This window comes from Panthera tigris, chromosome C1 (genome assembly GCF_018350195.1).
Source record: "Panthera tigris isolate Pti1 chromosome C1, P.tigris_Pti1_mat1.1, whole genome shotgun sequence".
In the NCBI taxonomy this organism is placed as follows: Eukaryota; Metazoa; Chordata; class Mammalia; order Carnivora; family Felidae; genus Panthera; species Panthera tigris.
The window spans coordinates 191,344,549-191,370,501 of NC_056667.1; the positions used below are offsets into that span (position 1 = coordinate 191,344,549).

Genomic DNA, 25,953 nt, shown 5'->3' on the forward strand with positions numbered 1-25,953 from the left:
GAGCTCCGCAGGTGACTGCTGAACTGGAACCTAGAGCAGTATACATCTTTGCAGTGAGCTTATTGAAAGAAAAAAAAAAAGACTTGAACGTTCATTCAAGTAGGCCATAACCCCAGCCTCCCATTTCATATTTTTTGCTTCACAGTCTTCCTGTAAGGACTTAAAAAGACTTTTCTCCGGAACTCAGGTGAGTCCTAGGTCCTAGATTTGGAGAGAACTATTTTTAGAAAGGAAGGTGAGAAATTATTCTTTATGTCTTTTTCCTTCTATAAACATGCAGTTTAAGGTTTGCATAAAGATCTTAGAGATCTTCTAGGTCTAGGCCGAACTTGTTAACCTGCCCAGCCCTTAGTGTGTTGCTTAATTTCCCTGTGTATCCTTTCTTCTCTCCTCCAAATGGTAGTCCAGCATTACTTTGAGAAAGGAAGCTGTGTCTCCTGAGTTAAACAGTTTATAAATAGGGGTCATTGCTAAACTGTTCTTCCTGTAGTGAACCAGAATATACCTTTCTAAAACTTCTATTTAGTGGTCCCAGTTCCATCCTCAGAAACTGGTTAAGCAAATTTAATTCCTTTTCTGTTGGACCACTCCCTCTCCCTTATCTCCCACACCCTTCTACTTTACAAAAATGCCCAGACTAAACAAATGTCTGTTTTCCTTCAGCCATTTATTATATGGTATATCTCTGATTGCTCCTGACCATCCTTGCTATCTTCCTGTGGAGGAGAGCTGTTGTGTTTTCCTTGAGTATGGTAGCCAGACTGATTGATATTTGTAGAGGGAGAAGTACCTCCTCTGCTCTGGAAGCGTTCTGTTAATGTCCTCAAAGGACATACTAGATCCAGTCAGCCATATTATACTATTGAGTCATTTAGCCACTGTTCCCTACCTCTACTTCATTCTGTTCTGGTGCTTTTGGTTTGCTTGGACACTTATGTGGGGGGAAAAAATGTTTTCATGTGAAAACATCAAGGTAGGGGCGCCTGGGTGGCTCAGTCGGTTAAGCATCTGACTCTTAATTTCGGCTCAGGTCATGATCTCACAGTTTGTAAGATTGAGTCCCACATCAGGCTCACGCTGACAGCACAGAGCCTGTTTAGGATGTTCTCACTCCCTCTCTCTGCCCCTTCCCCCACTCTCACGTGCTCTCTCACTCTCTCTCTCTCTCTCTCTCTCTCTCTCTCAAAATAAATAAATAAACTTAAAAAAAAATCAAGGTATATGAATTTCCATAATGAAAGACACTGGGGACCGAACTTGTTAACAAGATGGAGACAGTGTTGTCCCAGTGACAATCGAAGTATTTGGTATTTCTGTGGAATCGCACTACTGAACAGTAGTCTCCTATCTTTTGTCTCAGTTTTTATTTCATTGAATGCTACCTTACTATTTTCTATACTGTGCCATTACTAATTCCCCACTCATGTTTTCTTCTTGATAACAGTAGAAAGAACCTGACCTGCTAGTCAGAAGACATAGATTCATCACTTTCTCTTTTTCACTTGTAATAAGAGTTTGGTGTGTTATAAAGAATACACCAAAATTACCAAATTTGTTAAAATTATAATTTTTGGTCATAATATGTGATATTTAATTATTGATTCTATTTTTAATTTTAATCTTTGTGACAGTAATAATTTGGATCTGAGGGTTGCATGGCTGTTAACTTTATAGAAATACTTATTCATCTTTTCAAGAGCACATTTTTCCGTTGAGGTGGGCTATGCTTATCGTTGAAAGCCTGAATTCTATGAATAGAGAGACACAAACTTTTTTTTTTTACTTCTTTAAATTTTTTATTTTATTTTTTTTCTTTAAAGGAAAATAACCAGGGAGAATATTAGACTTTAATGGCCATTTCAGCTGGTTAACTGTGATTAGTATATTAGTAATTAGGAAGTAGTGTACATCAGAAGAGATGTTCAAACAAGGAGAGAAATGGTCCCTCAAACTTCTAGATGGGAAAATACGAGTAGTGTAGAACAGCCTTTTCAAAATCTACAAGACACATTTCTCTTGATGTGAGAGTTAGATATTAGCATCTCTTTATATTTTTTAGTCTACAAATATTAGAAGTTATGCTGTACTCCTGTTTCATTTATGACTTGACATTAGTGCCCTACCTTTATCCTTATATATATTATCATGTCTCACAGATTATGTCAGAATCCCCTCAAAATAATGGGATTTATGCAAATGGATAGAAGTTAACAGTGGCATCTTCACTTTTCCTTTGTTAATTTTGAAAGCATTTTTAATACAGTGCAGCTTAAACATGTCAGGATTTATGGATTATGTTACCTTAAATTATTAAATTCATTCCTTCAATGAATTTTTATTGATCACATGCTATGTGCCAGTCACTGTTCTAGGTGCTATGAAAGACAGCAGTGAACAAATAATACTTCTCTATTCTCATGAAGATCACATTTGAGCGAAGAGAGACAATGAGAAAATAAAATATGTCAGGTGAGGATAAGTGCTGGGAAGATGATTGAAGCAGGGGAAAGGGATAGATAATGTGGAGGGAAGGGTGTTCTCTTTTATGTAGGGTGGTCAGGGAATACAGTGAACAGAAACCAGAAGCCAGTGCAGAATGCTAAACCATGCAAATAGTAAAAGCAAGTCTGAAGGCTTAGGAGTAAGAATATGTTTTACATATCAAGGAATAGTAAAAAGATGTGCTCCAATAGAGCAAGAGGGAGAGTGGTTAGATGAAACGTGATAAAATCTTCACAATACTTTGTAATATGATGGGAACAATAATAACCTTTTGTGCAACACAGGGATTCAGTGGCTCTCCTGCAGCGAAGTACTTAAGAGTTATCTAACATAGGGATGAGTTGCTGGTTTGTTTTTTGCGAGACAAATGTTCCAGAGTTTCTGATCTTTTCAGTGATGGTAAGCAAGGATTTGCAAGGGATATATTACCTAACATATTTTTGAAAAAAAGAAATCCCTTTCAACTATCCTGGGATAAAGTGACGTTTTTGAAAGAAAGTTGTGCCGTGGAGAGACCATTTTGAAAGAAGTTTGGAAATGTATTCATAGTTTTTTTATTTTTTTTAAACTGCAAGCCATATAAATTTGTCACCTAAAAACTCACATCTATATACTTTTAGACCCTGTAAATAGAATTCTCTAAACTATTCAGGTGTCTTCTAGAGTTTCAGTAGTTGTTGCACTTATTTGTTAAAATAAATATAAAATTGCAACACCTATTATTAGCATACAATAACTGAGAGCCAGGGAGATGAAAATATACTAGGTAAATCTCATCAAAAGTTTGTATAATTGATAGATGAAAATGAAAACTGATTTAGTATTTAGTAAGCCCAGCCAAAAATGCACTTACTTTTTCATGAGTTCTCTTTTTCAACAATGGCAAATGTTAAATCATGTTTTTAAAAGCCCAAGCTTAGAACCAGATGTTTGAGTCACTGTTATGAAATATTAAATGATTTCTTAATGAAGCATATTCAATTACATTTACTAATAATTTAATAATTATTTGAAAAAGCATCTGATTTGGTTTTGGCACTGTATGTTTCATTTTAAAATTTCAAATAACTTCAAAATAGGAAGATTTTCCCCTCTTACTAATAGGAGGTGCAGGTTTTTAATAAACTAAAGAAAGTTGAGGAATATAGATCTAAAACTTTACATCTACACATGGTGGTTTGACTTTTTGAAAATGTCTCAACTTCTAAGTGGCCAAGGTTAAAGACCTATATAAGGATCTGAGGAAAGGGCTAATAAGAGAGGTGATAAGAGGTAAGGGCCAGAGGAAGGGTCTCTATCGTTGGACTGTGATAGTGGTAGTTTGGAATATAATTTTTCATACGGTTATTTTTAATAACCTATTAAATATATATTAAACTATAATTAATAGTTATTTATAAAAAGGAGTTTTGACATGATTTTTATTAGTCTCAGAAATGTGGATCCAATGTGCATATGGGATTTTTGTTTTTGTTTTTGTTTGTTTTGGTAGATAGTCCGTAGGAATTGACTTCATAGCTCTTAAGTTCTCCCTGGATAGTATTCCCAAAGACGAAATGTTAACACTTGTTGTTATTATTTTTATTGAGTAATTCTGAACTCCCTTAAAATGGTTATAATCACTACATAGTGATAAGTTAATTTCCTTTTGACTCCATTGACAAAATCTTACAGATCAGAGGAAGGGAGGCTTTTTTCCTGCTAAGAGCAATAGAACCACTGAGTTTGAGGGGGGGCGGGTAGGATTAAAGGTCACATGTTAAAAAGCAGCATTAATTTATTTCATTTCACAACTTCCCTTATGGGTAGTTTATACAGTATGTTTTAAAACTGTTGTTTTAATGCCTTTCAACTTGGAAGAGTATGCCTAAGTCACTATCTGTCCTTACAAGAAGGTTGTAATGATGAGGGTCATGCAAAGGAGGCAGAAAGAACAGAGGAGCTGAGGTTCTGAGAAGTATTAATGAAGGTAAACACTTGTGATAGTGCTGTCCACTTGAGTTGAGTCTTGTTATTCCTGGAAATCCTGACACTCTGCTAAGGTCTTTTCATAGCTCCTCATCTGCTGTGTATCTGAGAAAGTCTGTGCAGAGACTATGCTGAGCGGGCTAGTTACAGCAGCTACAGATTAGTGGGAGTGTTCTCTGTGCTGTAACTGTAGCATTATTACTCTGCAGAGAATTACAGACTAAATTCAGCCTCTGACACAGCTTTTTATCTGTCATTTCTGGATTCGTTAAGTGTTGCCTGCTAATGTGTAGGTCTTTAAAGTTCTTACATTTGAAAGTGTTTGGATGGGGCACATTACTTTATTGTAGATAAATTTTGTGAAAAATTACTACATTTACCTGATTTCATTTGAGAGTGAGTGCCTATTACAAAGTGCCCTGTCAAGATGAGCCCCCACTCTCCAAAACCCATAGGCCCAGACCACATACAGAGTACCTGTGGGATTTGTCAGGTTCCTCTGAATATGTTTTTTCTTGTTGCAATTGCCCTAAATTTTGACATGGAGCTGAGCCACACAGACTCTTTTGCCTTCATTAAACCTAATTCTCACTCTGATAGCACCATGCACACCTAGTTCAGGAAGGAGCAGGAGGCCCCTGCTGATGAGAAGGGAAGCTGAATGAAGCAGACTAGAGAAGCTCGGCTAGATCATCTTGACAGACAGGCTTACCTACTAGGCGAGTGAACTGTAGTCTGAGAATGGTCTAAAAACACCTCTGGGTTGCTGCTTCTGACAAAACTGGTGTGAGATTGGAACCAACAGGATTTTGATGCTGGTAAGGATGTCTAAAACTGAGATGCCAACTATTGACAGTGGCTCCACTACTTCCTAGCTTTGTGACTTGGGTGAGTTACTTAACCTCTTTGTACCTTGAGTTCTTCTATCTATGAAATGGGTTTAAATACTGTACTTAGCTAGTACCTGATGTTATTGTATTAGTGAGTATTAATATAATACTTTATCATTGTGTGCTTTACCATTGTACCTGGCACATAGTAAGTTCTCAATAAATGCTAGTTGCTGTTACCATTATCATTATCCCATGTAAAATCTTTGTTCAACTTCATTACTTTTCAGTCCAGGGATACTTTCCAGAAATACACAGTTCTTTACCTTGAGTTTTTGCATAGTAAAAACTTTGAAGGTCTATATGTAGACTAAGTTGCTAGAAACAACCATCTGGGGGATCACCAATCTTATTGGTGCAGTTATAAATATAATCACAAGTGTTTAACAGTAAAGGATAATACTTGTATGTCACTGTATAGACTTATGACCAAATATTTAGTCATTTATTCTTTTCTTCGTGTCAGAAGCCTTATTTCACTTGGTAGTTTTGTTCTGACAATTGTAAGAAAACAACTGACAGTAATACTGATGCGTTCAAGATTGGTTACATGAAGTCCTGAAAGAGATGAAGCTGAATTTGTATATCACAAAAGTTTGGTTTTGACCAAAAAAATCTTAGGACTAACTGACTTCTATAGGATAAGTAAAGGGGAGAAGAATGTGATTGGTGTGGTTGTCTCCCATAAAAATTGATTTTTTTCTACTGAAGCATGTGCAAGGTTTATATACATCGTTTTATATTTGATTTTTTCTTAAAGTTCATAAAAACTTTATGGGAACTAAATTCGATTATCAAGATAAAGTTCTTCTTTGTTTTCAGATTTCAACTATTGCAGAAAGTGAAGATTCACAGGAGTCAGTGGATAGTGTAACTGATTCCCAAAAACGAAGAGAAATTCTTTCAAGGAGGCCTTCCTACAGGTATGGAATTTAATAGTTAAAAGATTCAGAATCAAAGATGTCAGGAAGCTTTAGGTAGTTGCAGATGAAAAGATGTCGGAAGACCAATTAGCTGCTCAATTCAGGACCGTCTAGGTTACTTCTCTTCATCTTGAGTTACTTCTCAAGTTGAAGTTTATCGTACAGAGTAAGAGAACTTTCTACTCTGAACAGTCCTGGATAAACAATTTTTTTTTTCTTTTTTGCTTCTGTTTTTGTAAACCATGCCAGCTGCTGCTTTTATGTTAAAAAGTTTGGAATATTTGATAGGATTATAGCACTTCTAGTTTGTCAGTTCTGACACACTACACTGTTTATCTACCTAGCATCACATTTGCAGACCATTTCTCACGCCATCGTACTTAGTAAATAACTGTTTATTAATGTAATCCTTATTGCAGCGTGACACTTCGCTGATATTCCCTAATTTTAGGGACACCTTACTATAGTTTCTGTGTTCAGCTATAGAGGTTGCTTTGCCTCTATCATGGACCCAAACCATTTTTTTATATGTAGAAACTGTCTCCATGCTCAGTATCTCCAGGAAGAGCCATTCCATAAATCTTTGTAAGCTTACTTGGAGAGTTTAATAAATTTCAAACTTCTAATATTCTTTCTTGTTATTAGCCTAAGGTATTTCTGTTTTTCAGTGAATGGTTAAATTTTTTTTTTCACTTGGCTCCTATGCTAGCCCTTTTCTCAATTAAATGAGGGATCCTAAATGAATACCAATAAACTGATTTTGAGATCTTAAGAAATTTTATATTACCAAGTATGTGTTGTATGCATTTATGCTCATTTCTTTTTTTCCTAAATACATCTAGTTTTAGATTTGAACTTCAAAATACATCCCGTGTTAGTATTTTAACACATTTGATCCTGAAGCAGATCCAACCAGGTGTTGACGAGCCACTTGGCTTCTCTGTCTATAAATTCCAGGCAAATAGTTGTAAATAAATTCTGTAGATTCTAGTTGTAGACCTTATAATATAAGAGCTCTGTGTGGGAAGAAAATATTTTGTTGTAGCCCGTATCCTAGCAAAGATCACTTAAATAGTAACACCTTAATTCGTAATCAAATAAACAATGCCTGAGATGCGCACATGCAGAGAAGGGGCTACAATCATGAGAAATACTGTATCTTTCCTTATAGTCATTGTGTATCTGTTATTTTGTTTTAAGCTTATAAATTCTTGAAACCTAGCTTTTATGTCTTGACTCCAATGAGATCTTTAACAGAGTCCTTATGATGCGCTTTTGTAAGATTGGAGAAATGGGGATTAGTTGATAATTCAAGATAAGTTTTTCTTAGAACAACCCAGCTTTGTAGTGATCAATTTATACTCAGAGGAAGTTCTTAAAGCACTCTTACTTGGTCTCACCTGGTTTGGTATTTTTATCAGCAGTTCACCTGAAAAACAGAAAAGCCAGCTCATCACCTTTGCAAGTGACAGAACGTTAGGGGAGAAATACCCTAATGGGTGGGAGAACAAGTACTTTGAAGGATCATAGCAGCCCGGAGAAACAGACTGTCAGTTGTTGGTGATAATTACAGAATTTCTGAACTTGAGTTTAAAATCAAACCAGTTCTTCAAGTGCAAGATTCTCGATTAAGAATTTGTTTTCAGGACATCTGGGTGGCTCAGTCAGGTCATGATCTCACGGTCATGAGATCGAGCCCTGCCTGCTTAGGATTCTCTCTCTCCCTCTCCTTCTGCCCCTCCCTGGTACACACTTGCACTCAAGCATGTCCCCCCTCTCTCTCTCTCCCTTCCTCCCTGCTTCCTTTCCTCCCTCCCTCCCTCCCTCTCTGTCTCTCAAAAAAAAAAAAAAAATTGTTTTAGAAACGTAATTATGTTATTTAATTATCATTAACAGATACATACAGTTGCCAAAAAAAAGCCAATATACCATAAGGCTACATTGGTAAAAACCTAATGTCTAGATTAAGGGAAGGAATTAATCCCACTGCTCAGACCACATCTCGAATCTACTTTAAGAGAAAGTGAATTGTATCTCTGTGATACAAGAATGACCAAGACGGTCTGGAGCAACAATATTAGAAACTGGAAAGAGAAGACAAGAATGATTACTAGCTTCAGGCAAGAGAGAAGTAGATTTATATTATATGCAGGTCTAAAGTAGTAGCTTTGAAACTTTTATTTTTTTACTACAACCCACAATAAGAAATAATCTTTATAGTTTTCTCTCTGTATACATATTATTATTTCAAATTCATATTCATATACACATAGGTGTATATATATACAGGTACACACATATATAGGCATCTGAAGCAAATAATACAGCACCATATTACGTGTGATGTTCAGTTGTTTTTTTGTTTTACGTTGGTTACAACATACATAACCATTTCCATGGTCCACATACGGGTTGTGACCTGAGTTTGAAAAATGTTGCTCTAAAGACCAGTACTTATTCAAAATGTGTGCGCAGAGTTTGGATGGAATGTAGAAATTTAAGATGTCAAAAATTGCATGAGTTGAGTTTTTTCCCCTCCTCTGTGATTATGTTACTCGTTTGAAATAACAATAAGGTTAATTTGCTTTTATTTGTATTCCTTTTTAGAATGTTTCCTCCATCCTTTGTTGATACTATTTTTTAATATGCAAAACATTAACATGGTTCCAAAAGTCACAATTGTGCAAAAACATCCACACACCTATAAGTGCCCTTTCCCAGTTTTTTCTTTTTTTACTTCTTTCTTACCCATCCCCAGTAGATTAAGTAATTTCATGAAACTCTATCTGGTTTATCCTTTCTGAGTTTTTTCTAGAATAGCAGAACAAACATATGTTATTTCACTTTCTTTCGTATACAAAACGTATGTGCTTTACTCCTCACCTGGATGAGCTCTAGTTTATTCAGCCACTCCAACGTGTTGGCATATAGATAGTCTTCAGTATTTTGCAGTTACAAACAGCGCTACCATGAATAACCTTACGTGTATGTATTTTTGTACTGTAGGAAGTATATCTTAAGGGTGAGTTCCTACAAGTAAGATTGCTGTGTAAACATAGTTTTGTTACATCATCACATTCATTCCATAAGGGTTGTACGCCAATTTTATACTCACACCAATGAGAGTGTCTGTTTTCTCACAGGTTTTTTAAAACTTTTTACCAATCTGAAAGTTGAGACATTTAAAGTCAGGTTTTTAATTCTTTTTTTTTTTTTTTTTGGCCTCAATTTTTTTAATGTTTATTTTTGAGAAGGAGAGCTTGAGCGAGTGAGGTGGGGCAGAGAGAGAGAGGGGAATAGAGGATCCAAAGCGGTCTCTACGCTGACAGCAGAGAGCCTGATGCAGGGCTCAAACTCATGAACCATGAGATCATGACCTGAGTCAAAGTCGGACGCTCAACCAACTGAGCCACCCAGGAACCCTGTCTAAATTTTTAAGAGTTCTTTATATATTGGGGCTATTGCTCCTTCATCTGTAATATATGTAAACATTTTTTTCTTAGTGTTGTTGATCATCTTTTGACTTTGGTTTTGGTGTTCTTTGCCCTACAAAAGGTTATTTTGTTTTGTTTTTTTTGTGTGTTTTTTTTTTCTGTAATCAAGTTTATTAACCTCTGCTTACACCTAGATTTTGAATGATTGCTTCCCTTTACATTCAAATTAAAGAGAAATTCATCGTTTTTTCTAGTCCTCGTATGATTTCATTTTGACACATTGATTCCTCATCCGTTTATGGTTTATTCTTGTTCTTACATTTTAAACTGCTGTCCTAAGCACTAGCAGCTTTCCACTCATTTTCCTTTCCTGTTATTTGTATTTAGCCAGTAAATGTTACTTTTATTTTAGTTAATACAGTTCTCTCTTTTTCTAGGAAAATTTTGAATGACTTGTCTTCAGACGCACCAGGAGTGCCAAGGATTGAAGAAGAGAAGTCTGAAGAGGAGACCTCAGCACCTGCCATCACCACCGTAACGGTGCCAACTCCAATTTACCAAACGAGCAGCGGACAGTACAGTGAGTAGAAGATATTTCTGCTTTGGAAAGTGAGACCAAAACACTAATGGCTGCATTCTCCTTAAAGGAATCCTGCAAGTACCAACTCTTTCCTCAGTCTTGGATGCGATCAATTTCACTTCCTTTACTGTTCACTATGCAGACTTCTGGAACAGAAGTATTGTCTTTTCTTCGGGGTTTTTGTTGGGATGACTCAAGCACTTTAGCCCTTTAGGTGGTCCTTTGTTTTGTGCGGACACCAGGAGAGTCTTGAAAGTTTTTTGAATCGCTGCTTGGAGCTCTAGATTGTAGTCCTCGTGTGATATATGATGGTCATAGAGGACATACTTTTTTAGATAACATAACCATTCTCTGATTATGTTTAAGGATAAAAACGGTTTATTTTTATTCACTTTCCGTTCTAAAAGTAGCATTTTAAAATCGTATTTAATGTTTTGTGGTGGGTGTCGACAGGCTTGGTTATAGTCTACCAACACATTCAAATCATTATTCTTTTTAATGTAAAAGGTAATATAGTGAATTATGATAGCATAAACATAAGGACTGCCAAAATTAGAGCACAGTTGGCCTTTGGGCTCAGAGAAGGCAAAGATTTCTTTTGCAAAATTATCAAAGTTTCCATTTCTGTCATGTCTCTATCTGACACTTAGGTCTCTCTCCTTATCTTTCACCCAAATCTGTTACAAAGTACTTTTGAGCTCTGCTTTTGTTTGATCAGAGGCATTTGTGTGAATGGTGTTTTTCTGTCTTTTCCCAGTGTCTTTTGCCTCCTTAAGTGCCTCACACGTAGATTTCTTCATTTTGATGTGTTCATTAAATCCAGTACTTCCTAAGGGCACCTGGGTGGCTCAGTCGGTTAAGCGTCCAACTCCTGATTTCAGCTCAGGTCATGACCTCATGGTTTGTGAGTCTGAGCCCCGCATTGGGCTTCACACTCACAGTGCGGAGTCTGCTTGGGATTCTCTCTCTCTACCCCTACCACACGTGTTCTTTCTGTCTCAAAATAAAGTTGAAAAAAATCCATTGCTTGCCATTATGTAGTTTCCCCCCCTTTCTTCCTTATTGCAAATTAAATGTACTCATTGACACTCCCTTGTTGCATTAATTTTCTAATGCCCAGGGGTGGTCTGTGTCAGGAATGTGTATAAAAGTTTGAGTCCCAAATTAATAGTTTTTGCATAGTTCAGCCTTTGTTTACGTAACTAATTTGCATTCCAACTGTATTAAAAACATATTCCTAAGTAGCAGACTTTTTAGCTGTCCTGAAGCTGAAACTTTTGAAAGTGAGTAGAAGGAAAGCATTTTTTTGATTAAGCTTCTTGTCCACACTGTGCTTACTGGAGTTCAGTCACCTTTTTTCCTTCTTGAGTTCTTTGTTGGCAGAGACAAACAGGTACCATCTATATACATGTATGTGGTTTTTGTAACCCTTATATCCAAATAATTTGAAGTATTCAAGATGTGTGTTCTGAGACATTGATATATGACATGTACTTTTCTCTGTACTTCAACAGAAACCTGAGGGATACACCACATTCCTGTTAGTAACAGTAATTCAGTTGTGCAGGGAATCTCACTTGAACTAGAAAGTATGCTCTTTAGAGAAAAGGCATATAGAATCTCAAATAGGGAAGGGAAATTCAGAAATGTAGATGTTTAATTTGGCATACCACTCTGTCCCAGCAACTGAAAATTGCTACTTTTAGAAAGTTCATACTTTGAGATTTTTAAAATTTTACTGCATTATCCATTATTCTCTTAGAGTATACACCTATTTCCTTGATGGAATTGATTTAACATTATGTTCTTGACACGTATACAACATTTATATGTTTCTTAACTTAATCCTTTTCATCTCTCCCCAGTAGTAAGAGTTTGGTATATATCTGTCCATTCTTTTTCATTTTATTTATACATAAATATGTTACCATGTACAGTATTTTTATACAAGTGAGACCTACATTACTTATGTGCTATATATATAATTTCCTCAACAGCTACATTGTGTTTCACTATATAAATGTAACTTTTATTTAAACATCCCCCGCCCCCCCCCCCCCCCACATATATATACACACACACATTGGTAAACATTTAGGACATTTCTATTGTTTTAAACAGTAAGACATGAACATTCTTATATATGTGATAAGGTCTCTGGGATAGCATCCAAAGAGTGGAATTGTTGGGGCACTTGGATGGCTTAGTCGGTTAAGTGTCTAACTTAGGCTCAGATCATGATCTCCCAGTTTGAGCCCCATATTATGCTATCTCTCCCTCTCAAAAATAAATAAACGTTAAAAAGATTTTTTTTTTTTTAATTGTGCAATTGTTGAATCAAAGCACATCCTGCCCAATTTCCCTTCCCGGTGGCTGCACCAGTTTGTATTCCTTCCATACATTGTTTTTTTGTTTTTTTTTTTTTAATTAATGCTGTTAGTAGTTTTATCCATTACTTTGTTCACTGTTCCTAGAAAAATAAAGTCTTTTTTGAGAAATTCTAAGTTAGAAACACAAGTGTCTATCATTTGGAACTTGAATCTTTTGTTTCACTAAATACAACTAAAACCTATGATGTTTTCCTCATGTTCACTTTAACTACTCAGAATCTCAGCTGAGTTTATGTTTAATTGTATTCTTCCTCTAGATTTTCTGGTAGAATCTCTGGGGTAGAGACACATCAGTTACTTGACTTCTATCTTTTTCTTCTTGTTTTAATGAATTTAGTTTTATTGAAAGCCATCCCAAATCCTTTGGGAATAATCAAGTATATAAATAAATAGTACAGAGAAAAACATGTCTGATAGGATCAGACTTTTGTTTTCAGAGTACTTTCATATATATGACTTCATTTGATTTTTATAGTTGTAGTTAGCATGGCTAGAACCGGATATTTTTACAGAAGAGATGACAGATTCAAATAACAGTGTACTGATGGAACCTGGACTAGAACCCAGATCTGCTGATACCTAGTTTCCTACTTCTTTTTTCCCACCTTGAGTTCATTGGTATGTAGCCAAGAAGAAATTGTGGTTTGATTGTTCCCCTTCTGATTCTTTCAAGTTACCTGCCATTTTAATCTCAATACAGTTCTTACATATTCCTTTTTTTTAATTGCCTAAGAGAAGTAAAACTTACAGACTTAGCTAAAGTAGATGGATTATAAATGCCAGTATCTTAATTTCCAATAGGTATCATTTCTCATTTGCTAAAGCAAATCATAGCTACTTACTGTTACTATTTCTTGACTGAACAGTAGTTAATCAATGTTGCTCATACAGATGACTCAGCATATTAGTTTCTTAGAGCTGGGAGATAATTGATCCCAAATAACTCCCTTCTAACAGACAAAATAAAAAAGTAAAATGCATAAGACATGTTGACTTATTCAGTTAAAATCCATTATGCAATTTTATATGTAATATTGTGATTTTAGTCCTCTTTCTGGAAAACTTTTAAGAGGGAGAGTATCTCGAGAGGATCCAACCACCAACTTAATGCTGGTAGCTAAAGGATTGCTTTGTTCAAATAAAATAATAACCTACCTCTTTCTCTTAACTTTTCCATCTACTGTAGTATAAAGGTGAATTCATTTTTTTTTTAATAAAGTGAAATATCTTTTAGTATGAGCCAAAGTTGATTACTTCATAACAGGTGAATGACAAGTGTGGTTAATTAGTGAATAATCAAAGGATCCTGTATGAGATGCTTGGATATGTAACAGAAATAGCAGTTAAATAGTTTTTCTAAATGATTGATCTTGAGCACTAATTTTTAACTTTGCGAGATACTCTATGATAAATGAGTCTCACAGGATGTATCAGTTTTGCTGAGTGGACGTTTGTTACAGTTTAAGCATTGCTAGCTGAGTTAGAGAACAGAATGCGCTACTGAACTGCTTTAATTGTGTATTAAAACAGCCATTTATTGGGTGCCTATTACTGCCCATTTCTTTGCTAACTATGTGAAAATAGAGAAGAAAAATCACATTTTCTACCTTCAAGAAATTTACTTTCTAGTGGGATAGCGAATATTAAACAATTAAAATATTGCATAATTAAGACTAGAATAAAGGAAATATGGATCACAAAGTGGTACCTCCTCTGAACCAACCACTTAGAAAGGAATTTAACATTTTTTCATTCATTTTTTTTTTTAATTATTAACAGGTGTTACTATAAATTACAATATGGTTCATGGAGTGCATTTATATTCTAGCAATAGGACATGGGTCTCCTGAGCAGAAAGTTACTTGAGTCTACCAAATCCTACCAAATCCTTCTTGGCCGTGTCATTTGCTATAATAACTTCTCCTAGATCAGGTCTTACACATTATTCTGCTGAATGTAGTGTGTTGTAGAAGTTTGATATGGTATTAATTAAACTGATAACCATAAAATCCATTGGGTTTTAGTTGCCATTACCCAGGGAGGAGCAATACAGCTGGCTAACAATGGTACCGATGGGGTACAGGGCCTGCAAACATTAACCATGACCAATGCAGCTGCCACTCAGCCGGGCACTACCATTCTACAGTACGCACAGACCACTGACGGACAGCAGATCTTAGTGCCCAGCAACCAAGTTGTTGTTCAAGGTAAGAGAATTCAGAATTCATAGGTGTGGTAAATTCTTTGAAAGGGTAAAAATTTTATAAACTCAGATAAAGTAAGTATGATACTGCAGAGCACTGTGAAAATGTAGTTAATTTTGTTTTCATTATAGATAATGTTCTCCATAAACTCTTCTGTTTTTCCAGTTGGACCCAAATGTCATGGCATAAAAACAACTATTTTCAGTTTAAAAAATATAACCTCTTTAACACTTCCAGCGTTTGGGGATAGGAGAAACAAGGGTAGGTTACAAGGAAAGATAGTGAAATCAGGAGTTAGGAAAGCTAGATTCTAGATCTAACTGCATAGTTTTGCTGTGTGATCTTGAGTAGGACTCACCTCTCTGGGCCTCATTTTTATTCATGTGTCAAATAAAAGTTTTATTAAATCACTGCTAAGAATCATCAGAGGTTCCAGGCACCTTGCTGCCTCAGTTGGTAGAGCATGCAATCTTGATCTCAGGATTGTGAGTTCAAGCCCCACATCGGGTATAGAACTTACTAAATAATCTGTTTCTCTACTTCTTACTCAAGAAATTGACATCCTCATTTCTAAGATCATCATTTTTTATTTCAAATGAAAACAGTATGTTCTGAAATATCTTATACCAGTTTGTAAGTCTACTGGTCTGTAGAGAAGAAGTAGTAGTTAAATCCTTGATGACTGTAGAAATAGCTTTTTTTGCTTTGTTTTAGTTTTTAAATTAAATAATTTATTGGTCTTAGGAATCTTTACGGATAGGAGTTGACCGTTTTTCTTTGAATCTATTTGAATATTTTAAGAGTATGATTTATGTCAGATTGAAACTTGCATACTGAGGAAATACTTTTAAAATCTGTTTCTTAAAATATTTTTATTAATAATAATATATTTTGCCTCTGTTAGGTAGTGACCATCTTACCCCTTCACCATAGATGATAATTTTTGAATAATCCTAAAACACCCAACTAGAGAGTCATCATTTATTTAAAAGGCCCTAATGTATTTACAGAATATATTCTATTACTAAACAAATAATATTTGAAGAAGATAATATTTTGTTTATTAATGGGAGTAAAACACCTTTTCACTTTACATGCAGGTACTCAAAAATTGTAAAGCAGGATGTCAGTGAATTTGAATTCTGAACGTCAGTTTGAAGATGGTAACATGTTTAGTATATAAATCTTTTCCACTCAGACTACACATTTTAATTGAAATTAATGACTAACATGGCTAATTTTATACAGACCTTTAAATTCTCTCAGATAGTGTTAGGTTCTTTATTCTTAGGAGGGCATATTCCTAAGCTGTTTCTAGAAGCAGTTTGACAAATAATGGTTGTGTTTCTTTTCACAAGTGATAGATCATTTAGGTAGAAAAATAAACTTCGGTTTATTTAGCCATTAGCATTTACATTAAAACAAGTAATATAATTGGCATCACGTGGTACACGTTTTCGTACTTACAGTTTTGTTTCAATTAGAAATTTATAATAGTTGACCATAATGCTTTATTTTCTCTTCCATTTTGCTATTTTATGAAAAATCATGGTCGTTTTTATGTCGTGGCAAGAGTCTACTTGAAATTTTTTAATATGAATTTACCAATATCAAAGGAAGACATTGAGGAGTATACTCTATCTAGGAAGATCATCCAAGCTGTGCCCTACTTACCTTTTAGACTTAAGGTTGGTAAGCATGTTAACAGAATAGAATTGCATTCCAATGAAAGATAAATACAAGACCCAGAAGACATAGGTGAAGGCCTCTTTCACCCACGTGTCTATACTAATAAATACATTAAATTGGAAATTATTTGTCAGTAATGACCCAAAGAGGGCTGATTAGTTCAATGTTTTAGTTACAATCACATTCCTTCTTTTTTTTCCCTTGCAATCCAAAATGTATGTTTAGATTGATGATTGACACAGCGTAGTTTTACCAAGTCACGGTGCTTCAGTGTCTTTACACCACGTTCACGGTTTTTCTTCTCAGCTGCCTCTGGAGATGTACAGACATACCAGATTCGCACAGCACCCACTAGCACCATTGCCCCCGGAGTTGTTATGGCATCCTCCCCAGCACTTCCTACACAGCCTGCTGAAGAAGCAGCACGAAAGAGAGAGGTTCGCCTCATGAAGAACAGGTACATACAATGCATTTACTCAGATTGTGGGAGGTCAGGTCGTCTTCAGATTCCGCCAGACGTGTGTCTTTTAAGTCTGCTGAGAATATGATCTTGGTGTTGAGCTTTTTTTCTGGTAGAATTGATGGATGTTGCTGAAACTTCTTTATTTAATAAGCAGCACTTACGAAATGGTTAATGGGATTATGGGTCAATCTTTACTGATGGTTTTCTTTTGTGTAATTTCTCCATGAGAGATTTAATACACAACTCTGCTATATTTTCACTATGCTCTAACCAACTAGCTAGGTTATTTAAATATTGTTTTCTTTTCATGACAAGTCTTATTCGAGAAGATCAAGAAATTCAAGTATGGATATTAAAATTGTTTCATTTATTTTAAGTTACTTGTAATAAAGTAAATGTATGATGGCCACTGTTTTAATGAATACCATCTTTATTGAAAATTAACAGTTTAACACCTAAAGGTTTCTTCAGAAATAGATTAATTCTAATACCTTGTTCTTAGATAAAATCTTAGAGTTAGTCTTCAACAATGAAATTGCTACGTATCAAAATCTATGAAATGTGGGTAAAGTAATTCTCATAAAGTAAATTCATAGCTGTAAGTAGTTTTGTCAATAAAAAAACAGTAAGATGTTTTTATTATATTTACTTTAGTATTTTTTATTTATTTAGCTTAGGATTTAATATGGAAATGACTTTAAGACAAAGCAAAGAGAATGAAAATAAAGGTATATATAAAGATCTAAACATTTGATATTGGCGAAAATATTCCTCTGTTGTTCATCCCAAGATTTTTCAAACACTGTGATGAGATAAAAGAAATGTAGGGAGTGAATTTAGATTGTCTGGATGCAATTCCTGGACTGCCCTTTTTGCTATGACTTTGGAAGAATACATTAACCCTCTCAGCTGCAGTTTTCTTCTTTGTAAAACGAGATTCCACCACCTGCCCAAAGGGCTGCTCTATGGGACAAATATCATATTCCCCTAAAGGCACTTTGTAACTGCAATGTTCAGTTGAAATTTTTTTTTAATGTTTATTTACTTACTTACTTACTTACTTACTTATTTATTTATTTATTTATTTATTTATTTATTTATTTATTTATTTTGAGAGAGAGAGGGAGAGAATCCCAAGTAGGCTCCACACCGTCAAGCGCAGAGCCTGATGCTGGGCTCAATCTCACGAACCATAAAATCACGACCTGAGTTGTAACCAAGAGTCGACACTTAATTGACTGAGCCACTCAGGCACCCCTCGAAATATTTGTTTTTATGAAGTTTCCTGTTTCTGTTCAGTTCAGCCTCTTTTGTTCCTAAAATATTCTTAGCTGTTATAGAGTGTTAGTAAATTACATCTAAGCTATGAGAAATGGCAGGGCTTTTTCTGGGATATTAGGAAAAGAGTTCAAAATATGCCAAGTGGCTTATTTTATTTGTGCTCCATCAGTCTGTGATTTTCCTTAGGAATTACAACAGAAGCATTAAAAGCTGCATTCATTTAAATATATTTTAAAATATAAATTAAACTTTGTATTTAAATCCTTTCAGTTTTAAAATGTTTGTAAAGAAATGTTTAACCCTTTCAAAAATTTGGAAGTAAGTCTGATTAAGAAGTCTTTAGTAAAGGCCAGGTTGTAAAATTTAAAACAGTAGCGCTTAGTAAAGAAACCAGTTCTAATCAAGACACAGTAGAGCAATCAGATGGAAGATAAACCCTCTTGATGATAAAAACAACAGAAGGACTTCATGTTGTGTCTGTGTAGTTGGGCTCTGTGGGACAGAAATGTTTCCCCTTATATAGAAAAGACTAAGAGGCGGTGTAATTAGTGGGTAAGGAGGCAGCACCGTATAGCTTCTTGTCTTCTCTCTTGTATATAGCAGAGAGCTGCCTATGTATGAAAACTTGTTAATTTGGCTGGCAGACTAAATTTCCTTTTTTATCCATGTAATTTATGTCTCGCCCCTTCCTCTCCCACCCCCTCCCCTCCCCCCATATACATACACCCCAAGTTAGGGATAGGGCATACATAGCTATAGTTCCTAACAACCTTTGCTGGCCTGAGATCTTCAGGGAAGCTACCTGACTTACCACGGACTCTTTAATAAGATACTTTGTCTTGGATTTAGTTTCACTATAAGGAAACTTCCCATTGACTCTGCTATGGTTCCCTTTTCCCTTTATTCCCATGTTACTGCTGCTGCTACTTTTCCAACTTTCATTCATTAGAATGTGGCTTCTGTGACCACCACACCACTCTTATGTCTTTAAAAGATACAGATTCCTTCTCACTTGGCAATCTAGTATTCTCTTTTCATTTTACCTTTATGGAATATTTGACATTTTTGTCTACTCTTTCTCCTGAACTCTTCTTTGGTTTATTCACCTGGTTTTCTGACTACTTTTGAAGTTTTCCCTTGAGACATTCGTTCATACCCGTGTATTTATTTCAGGCATCACCTATATGTTGCTGTCTCCTGATTCTATGTTTTGGCTTTGACCTTTTTTCTGAGGGACTTTTAATATTAGGGGCCAGTTTATGCTGGACACTGTACCTAGTTTCTTTACATATTAGTTCTACCTACAATGAGTAGAAGCTTATCTCCACTTCACAGAGGAGCTATACTTCAGAGAGAAGTTAACTGTCTTGCCAAGGTCACACCTTTTAAGAAATTGGTGCAGGAGTGCCTGGCTGGCTGAGTCAGTAAAGCATGCGACTCTTTTTCATCTTGGGGGTGTGAGTTCAAGCCCCACATTGGGTGTGGAGATTGCTTAAAAATAAAATCTTTAAAAAAAAAAGAAAACTCGGTAGAGCTGAGATTTGAGCCTATTATGTCTGGCGCGAAAGCCTGTGGGCATGGTGCTTCTCGGATTCCAGCCTGCAGCTCTCTCATGCTGTGCCTCTCAAACCAGAGCACATGCCAGTGTGCTGAGATATACGTAGCCCCAAGAAGTAAACTTGGAATGCTTTCCTCCAATGTTTAGTTCACAAAAATTTGAGCAAAATAAACATTTGTAAGGTAAGAAATTTAAAAGAAATTCACACCAGCAGTGGTATTTTGGCTTGTGTCCCCAGAATCCCCATTTCTAGTTTGCTCTGCCCAGTAAGGGTACTTCAGTGGAAAAGTTAGAGGAGCGCTGTCCTGAGCATACTCCCTAGGATGAATGTCCCTTATGTACCTCAAACACAGCCTGTCTTAAATGGAACTTTGATGAGAAGAGTTGTCATCCCCTAAATTCTACACCGTCCAAGTTACCATTTACTCAAAAATGAAGATAAGTGATAAGAAGTCTAAAAGAAAGGACAGATGGTTATTATTTTACTTTTTGTTGCTGCAGTAACAATAACAAAAACCCCCAAATCTCAGTGTCTGAGAACAACAAAGCCTCTTCCTCACATTACATTTGACAGCTGCTAGCCAGCTGCTTGGCCCTCTTCCACATGCTCCCAACTAAAGGAGAAGCACCTTTTCTGACAAAGCATGTCACTTGTGTAGCAAAGGGGAAAAGGCAATGCTTTTTAAATCATCTGCTTGCTGGGGGTGAACATGGCATCCACTTGTGTATTCTTCGCTTGGGGAGGGAGGAGTAAAAAATTATGACAGTAATACAATTCACTATCCTTGCTGTATAATTTTAGAATGCAGGAGGATTTTAATAGATTTCCTAAAGGCAGAAGTAATAAACGTAAAGGTTACATAGGTTTGACTACATGTATGAAAATATAAAACCCCTGTTTAGCCAAGCAAAAGATACAGTAGCAAAGCAAACAAACTAGGAACATTTGACAAGTCAGAAGAGAGTTAAGGATATGAATAGGCAAATTCATAGAAAATGAATTAGAAATGAGGTAAAAAAAAAAAAAAAAGTTTTGGAAAAATTCCAGATAGTTGAAGTGTATGCTATGTAAATTAAGGCATGTTCATTGTACACATTGTATACATTCAGCCACATACAGTCAACCTTTAAGAATGAATATAGATGGGGGGAGGGGAGCGCCTGGGTGGCTCAGTCACTTAAGCGTCTCTTGGTTTCATGATCATGATCTCACAGTTCATGAGATCAGCCCCCACATCCGGTTCCATGCTTCTAGCTTGGCGATTGCTTGGGATTCTCTCTCTCTCTGCCCCTCCCCCACTCATACTCACGCTCTCTCACACGCGCACACTCTTTCAAATAAACTTAAAAAAAATAAATTTAAGAATAGATAGATGGCATTTTTATTGAGATAGGAAGATGTTCATAGTGGAAAAAAGCAGGTTACCAGAGAGTATGTGTAATCCCACTTTGTTTGGGTGGTGGGGGGGAGTTTGTTTTTTTTATTTATTTTTTAATGTTTATTTTTGAGAGAGAGAGAGAGAGAGAGAGAGAGAGAGAGAGAGAGAGAGAGCGCACCAGCAGCGGAGGGGCAGAGAGAGGGAGGGAGACATAGAATCCAAAGCAGGCTCCAAGCTCCAAGCTCCAGGCTCCAAGCTGTCAGCACAGAGCCCAATGCAGGGCTTGAACTCATGAACCATGAGATCATGACCTGAGCTGAAGTCTGACGCTTAACTGACCAAGCCACCCAGGTGACCCCTACTTTTGTTTTTATGACACATGTGAAACATGCTAATTATACAAGCACATTAGAAAACATAAGCTAAAAATTTAATCATCACTAATTGTGCCACCCAAAATGTTAACATTCTGGAGTATAATTTTTTCCCTAATATATATGTGCAAAAATAAATAATATATTTTTAATGTATAGTTCTTAATTTTTTATTTTTAAATAATTTTAGGTTACAGAAGAGTTGTGAAAGTAGTACAGAATTCTAGATACTCTTTATCCAGCTTTCTCTGATTTTAGCATATGACATAACCAGGCTTCAGTTACCAAAACGAAGAAGCTAACATCTGTCATATATTGTGGGTATATGACAGCATATTATATGTTATATTAACACAGTCAATATGTTATATGGTGTAGTATACAACGTAGTGTTGTATACCATAATACTATACTATTAAACAGACTGTACACTTTATTCAGATATCCTCAGTTATTCCACTTATATTCCTTTTCTCTTCCAGAATCCAGTCCAGGGTTCCTACCCACTGCATTTAGTCACCATGCCTACTCATGTCCTGCAAACTGTGACGCTTTCTCTTTTGACTTTCATGGCCTTGTCACTTTTGAAGAGTAGTGGTCAGGTTTCTTTTAGAATATCCCTCGGTTTGGGTGGGCTTATGTGACATTTTCTTACAGACTGAGGTAATGGATTTGGAGGGATAATACCACAGAGGTGTAACGTGCCTTTCTTGTCATACTGTATTGAGGTAGCGCATACCAGTATGACTTGTTAGTGGTCGTGATGTTAACTTTGATTCCTTGGTTAAAGTGGGGTCCAGGTGTCTCCTGCAGAGTTACCATTTTTCTAGTTTTACACTCTATTCCTTAGAAGCAAATCACTAAATCTAGCCCACATTCAAAGAGAGATGAAAGTCAAAAAGGAGAATATCAAAGAATTTATGGTCATAGGCAAAAAACCACCATAGTAATTGGTATATTTGAGGGGAGAGACTTGAAGGCTGTGCAGATACCTTATTTCTCTTTAAAGTTTTGCCCATTAATTTTAGTATTCACTAGTGATATTCAGATGAGGGTTTTTCTATTTCCCCTGTCCCTAATACATTTATTAACTGGAATTCTTTTATAAGGAAAATCTGTCCCTTCTTCCCTACTTACTTATATGTATAAATAAATATATTGTGGATACTTACTTTATAATTCGCACTATAACTTAATACTATTTATTTGTTATGTTCAGATTATTCCAGCTTTGACTTTTGGGAGCTCTTGCAAGTTGGTTTCCTTTTATCCTTTTGACATGTCCCCTTTTTTTTTAAACATGTCCTTATTGTCTGACACTACAAGATTGTCCAGATTCAGCTTCTTATTTGTGTGTTCCCTGCCTTAGCCTTGGAACTAACCATTTCTTCCTAAGTTCCTTTTATTGGAAAATGGTACATAGAAATCAAGAAGAGGGCATCACATATGCTCTTTGCTACCAGGTATCGCACTTCTGGGCCCTCTCAAAAGGTGGTGTCACTAAATATGTATGTGTACTAGCCGATGTATGCACACATCTAAATTTCTGTGTTTGTATATTACTAAAATAAATATGAATTCATACTAGCTTCTCTGACTCTGATCTATAGCCACAGGGTTCATTTTAGTCTTCTCCACTTTGCTTATTTATAACTTCTTTCTCTGACCAGAAACTTGGCTTCCCATTAAGTATATTTACACACTTAAGTGTAGTATACACTTAAAATAGTTACTGAATTGCTAACTTGTACATCCATGAGAAACAGATTCACCAATTACAATACAGTATGTGCAGTTCTTTTTGTTCTTAGCCTTAAAGTACCAGTGTTTTCAAAGCTATTGAGTTGGGTCTCTTCCTTTTTTCTTTATCTTCTTCAGTGAGGTTATATCACACTTGTAGTATGGTTAGATTTGTCATCATCTTCATTCATTTCTGGGATTGCATGTAGTTTACTTTTTATCTTCTGTTGGTTTTGACAGATGTATGGTACCAGGTTTCTACCCCCACAGTGCCTTACAGAACTGTTATACCATCCTAGAAAGAATCCCATGTAATACCCACATGGTAATCCTCTTCTACCCCCTTTCCCATACCCTCAAAACCACTGAACTATTTTCTATCCTTTGGATTTTGCTTTTTCCAGAATCTCATATAAATGGAATCATACAGTGTGTAGCCTTTAGGATCTGGCTTCTTTGACTTGGCAGAATGCATTCAAGATTCATTGATTATCTTGCGTGGATCAGTAGTTGGTTTTACCCCTGGTACTGCCTCGTATGATTTTACTGTGGTTTGTTTGTCCATTGACCTTGACGTTCATCATAGTTTCCAGTTTGGAGCATTATGAATGAAGTTACTATAAATATATACAGGTGTTAATATGAACTTTCAGTTCATTTGAGTAAATATCTAGGAGTGGGCTGGCCAGCTGGAATGGTAAGTGTATATCTAACTTTACAAGAAACTGCCAGATTGTTTTCCAAAGTGGCTGTATCATTTGACATTCCCACCAGCAGTGTTTGAGAGTTCTACTTTTGATCTCTATTCAGTGTTACAATGTATGTTTTACGTTTAGGTCTATGATCCCTATTGAGTTAACTTTTGTATAAGGTGTGAGGTGTATCAAGATTCATGTTTTGTGTGTGGACATCCATTTGTTCCAGCATCAGTTGTTAAAAAGATTATCCTTTGTTGAACTCCCGTTGTACTTTTGTCAAAAATCATGTATCTGTATTTGCGTGGGTCTGTTTCTGGCTAGCTTGTTTCATTGGTCTTTGTGTTTATGCTTTCACTGATGCCATGCTGTCTTGATTAGTGTAGTTCATAGTAAGTTTTGAATTTGATAATGTGAGTCCTCCAACTTTGCTCTTTTACAGAATTGCTTGGACTATTCTCTTTCCTTTGCATTTTCAAAGTATGTATCTTCCATTCTATGAATACAATTACATTTTTTAGCATATAGATCCTACATACATTTTGTTACATTTATAACTAAATACTTCTGGATTTTTGGTTTTGGTTTTCTTGATGGATATAGAAGACTAGTAGGGATTTGATTCCTAATATTGAAAATCTGTGGTTTTTCTCTCCCTCTCCCTCCCTCCCTCTCCCTCTGTCTCTCTCTCTTTCTCTCTCTGTCTCTCTCTCACACACACACACAAACACACACACTTACTTGGTTAGTCTGGCTAGAAATTTATAAATTATTAAAAACAGACTATGAGGATTTGACCCATGGGTCACAGGTTGCTAACTATGGTCTAACCCAAGTAAAAGACAAACCAGATTAAAAAACCAAGACTTAACTATACATTATTTATAAGAATCTCCTTTCAAATATAAAGCATAGGTAGATTGGAAGGAAAGGGGTAGAATAGGGTAGGCCATGCAAATAGCAACCTAAAGGAAGCTGAACATTGTCAGGGATAAAGGACATTGTATAATGATAAAATTATTATCATTATAGGCCTCTAATAATAATATCATTATTATCATAGGCCTCTAATTCTACTAGAGTAGGTGTATGTTCCTAACAATTTTAACATATAGTAGGCCAGGGCTGATGACACTAAACAGAGAATTGAACAAATCTGTAATCATAGTTGAAAACTTCAGCATTCTTTTCTTCAATAATGATAGAAAATAAAGATACAACCTGAATGACATCAACCAGTTGTACCTATTTGGCATTTTTATGACACTTGTTAATCTGAAAGAATAGAAATAGAGGTGCCTGGGTGGCTCAGTCGAGTCAGCATCTGACTCGATCTTGGCTCGGGTCATGGTCTCATGGTTTGTACGTTTGAGCTCTCTGTTGGGCTCTGCACTGATGGTGGAGAGCCTGCTTGGGATTCTGTCTCTGCCCCTCTCCTACTTGCTGTCTCTTTCTCTCCCTCGAAATAAATAAATACTTTTTTTTTTTTTTTTTAAAAAGAGTAGAAATAATATAAAGTATGTGCTTGGCCCATAAAACATCTGAGAATATCCCCAGTTGTGTGGAAATTAAGTATCAAACATTTCTAAATCTATAGGTCAAAAGGAAGTCTTAAAGGAAATAAATATTTTGAACTAAGTGCAAATTAAAAAACAACAAAAATTTGTGGGATACAGTTCAGTCAGGGCTTAGGGGGAAATTTGTATCCTTAAACACTTAACATTAGAAAAGAATCCTCTGTGTCAGGCAGGGGTTGGCAAACTGTACCTCATTGCCTGTTTTTATAAACTTTTATTGAGGGGCATCTGGGTAGCTTAGTCGGTTAAGTGTCCAACTTTAGATCTTGGCTCAGGTCATGATCTCACAGTTTGTGAGTTTGAGCT

The 25,953-nt window shown here is 35.9% G+C and overlaps 2 protein-coding genes across 9 annotated transcripts in view; one reads left to right on the forward strand and one right to left on the reverse strand.

Moving 5' to 3' along the window:
• Positions 1-25,953, forward strand: part of CREB1 (cAMP responsive element binding protein 1) — a 60,766-nt gene that overhangs the window by 24,033 nt on the left and 10,780 nt on the right. For 7 of the 8 annotated variants that reach the window (XR_006220902.1, XM_042995185.1, XM_042995181.1 and 4 more), the window contains 5 exons: positions 146-187; positions 6,183-6,283; positions 10,155-10,297; positions 14,712-14,894; positions 16,887-17,037. Coding sequence is in view for 7 of the 8 variants with exons in the window: in XM_042995185.1 (XP_042851119.1) it covers positions 146-187; positions 6,183-6,283; positions 10,155-10,297; positions 14,712-14,894; positions 16,887-17,037 (620 nt within the window). In the remaining variant the exon portion in view is untranslated. The remainder of the gene's footprint in view (positions 1-145; positions 188-6,182; positions 6,284-10,154; positions 10,298-14,711; positions 14,895-16,886; positions 17,038-25,953) is intronic. The other variant, XM_042995186.1, reaches the window with a different exon arrangement.
• Positions 1-25,953, reverse strand: part of METTL21A (methyltransferase 21A, HSPA lysine) — a 60,240-nt gene that overhangs the window by 3,898 nt on the left and 30,389 nt on the right. The window lies entirely within an intron of this gene.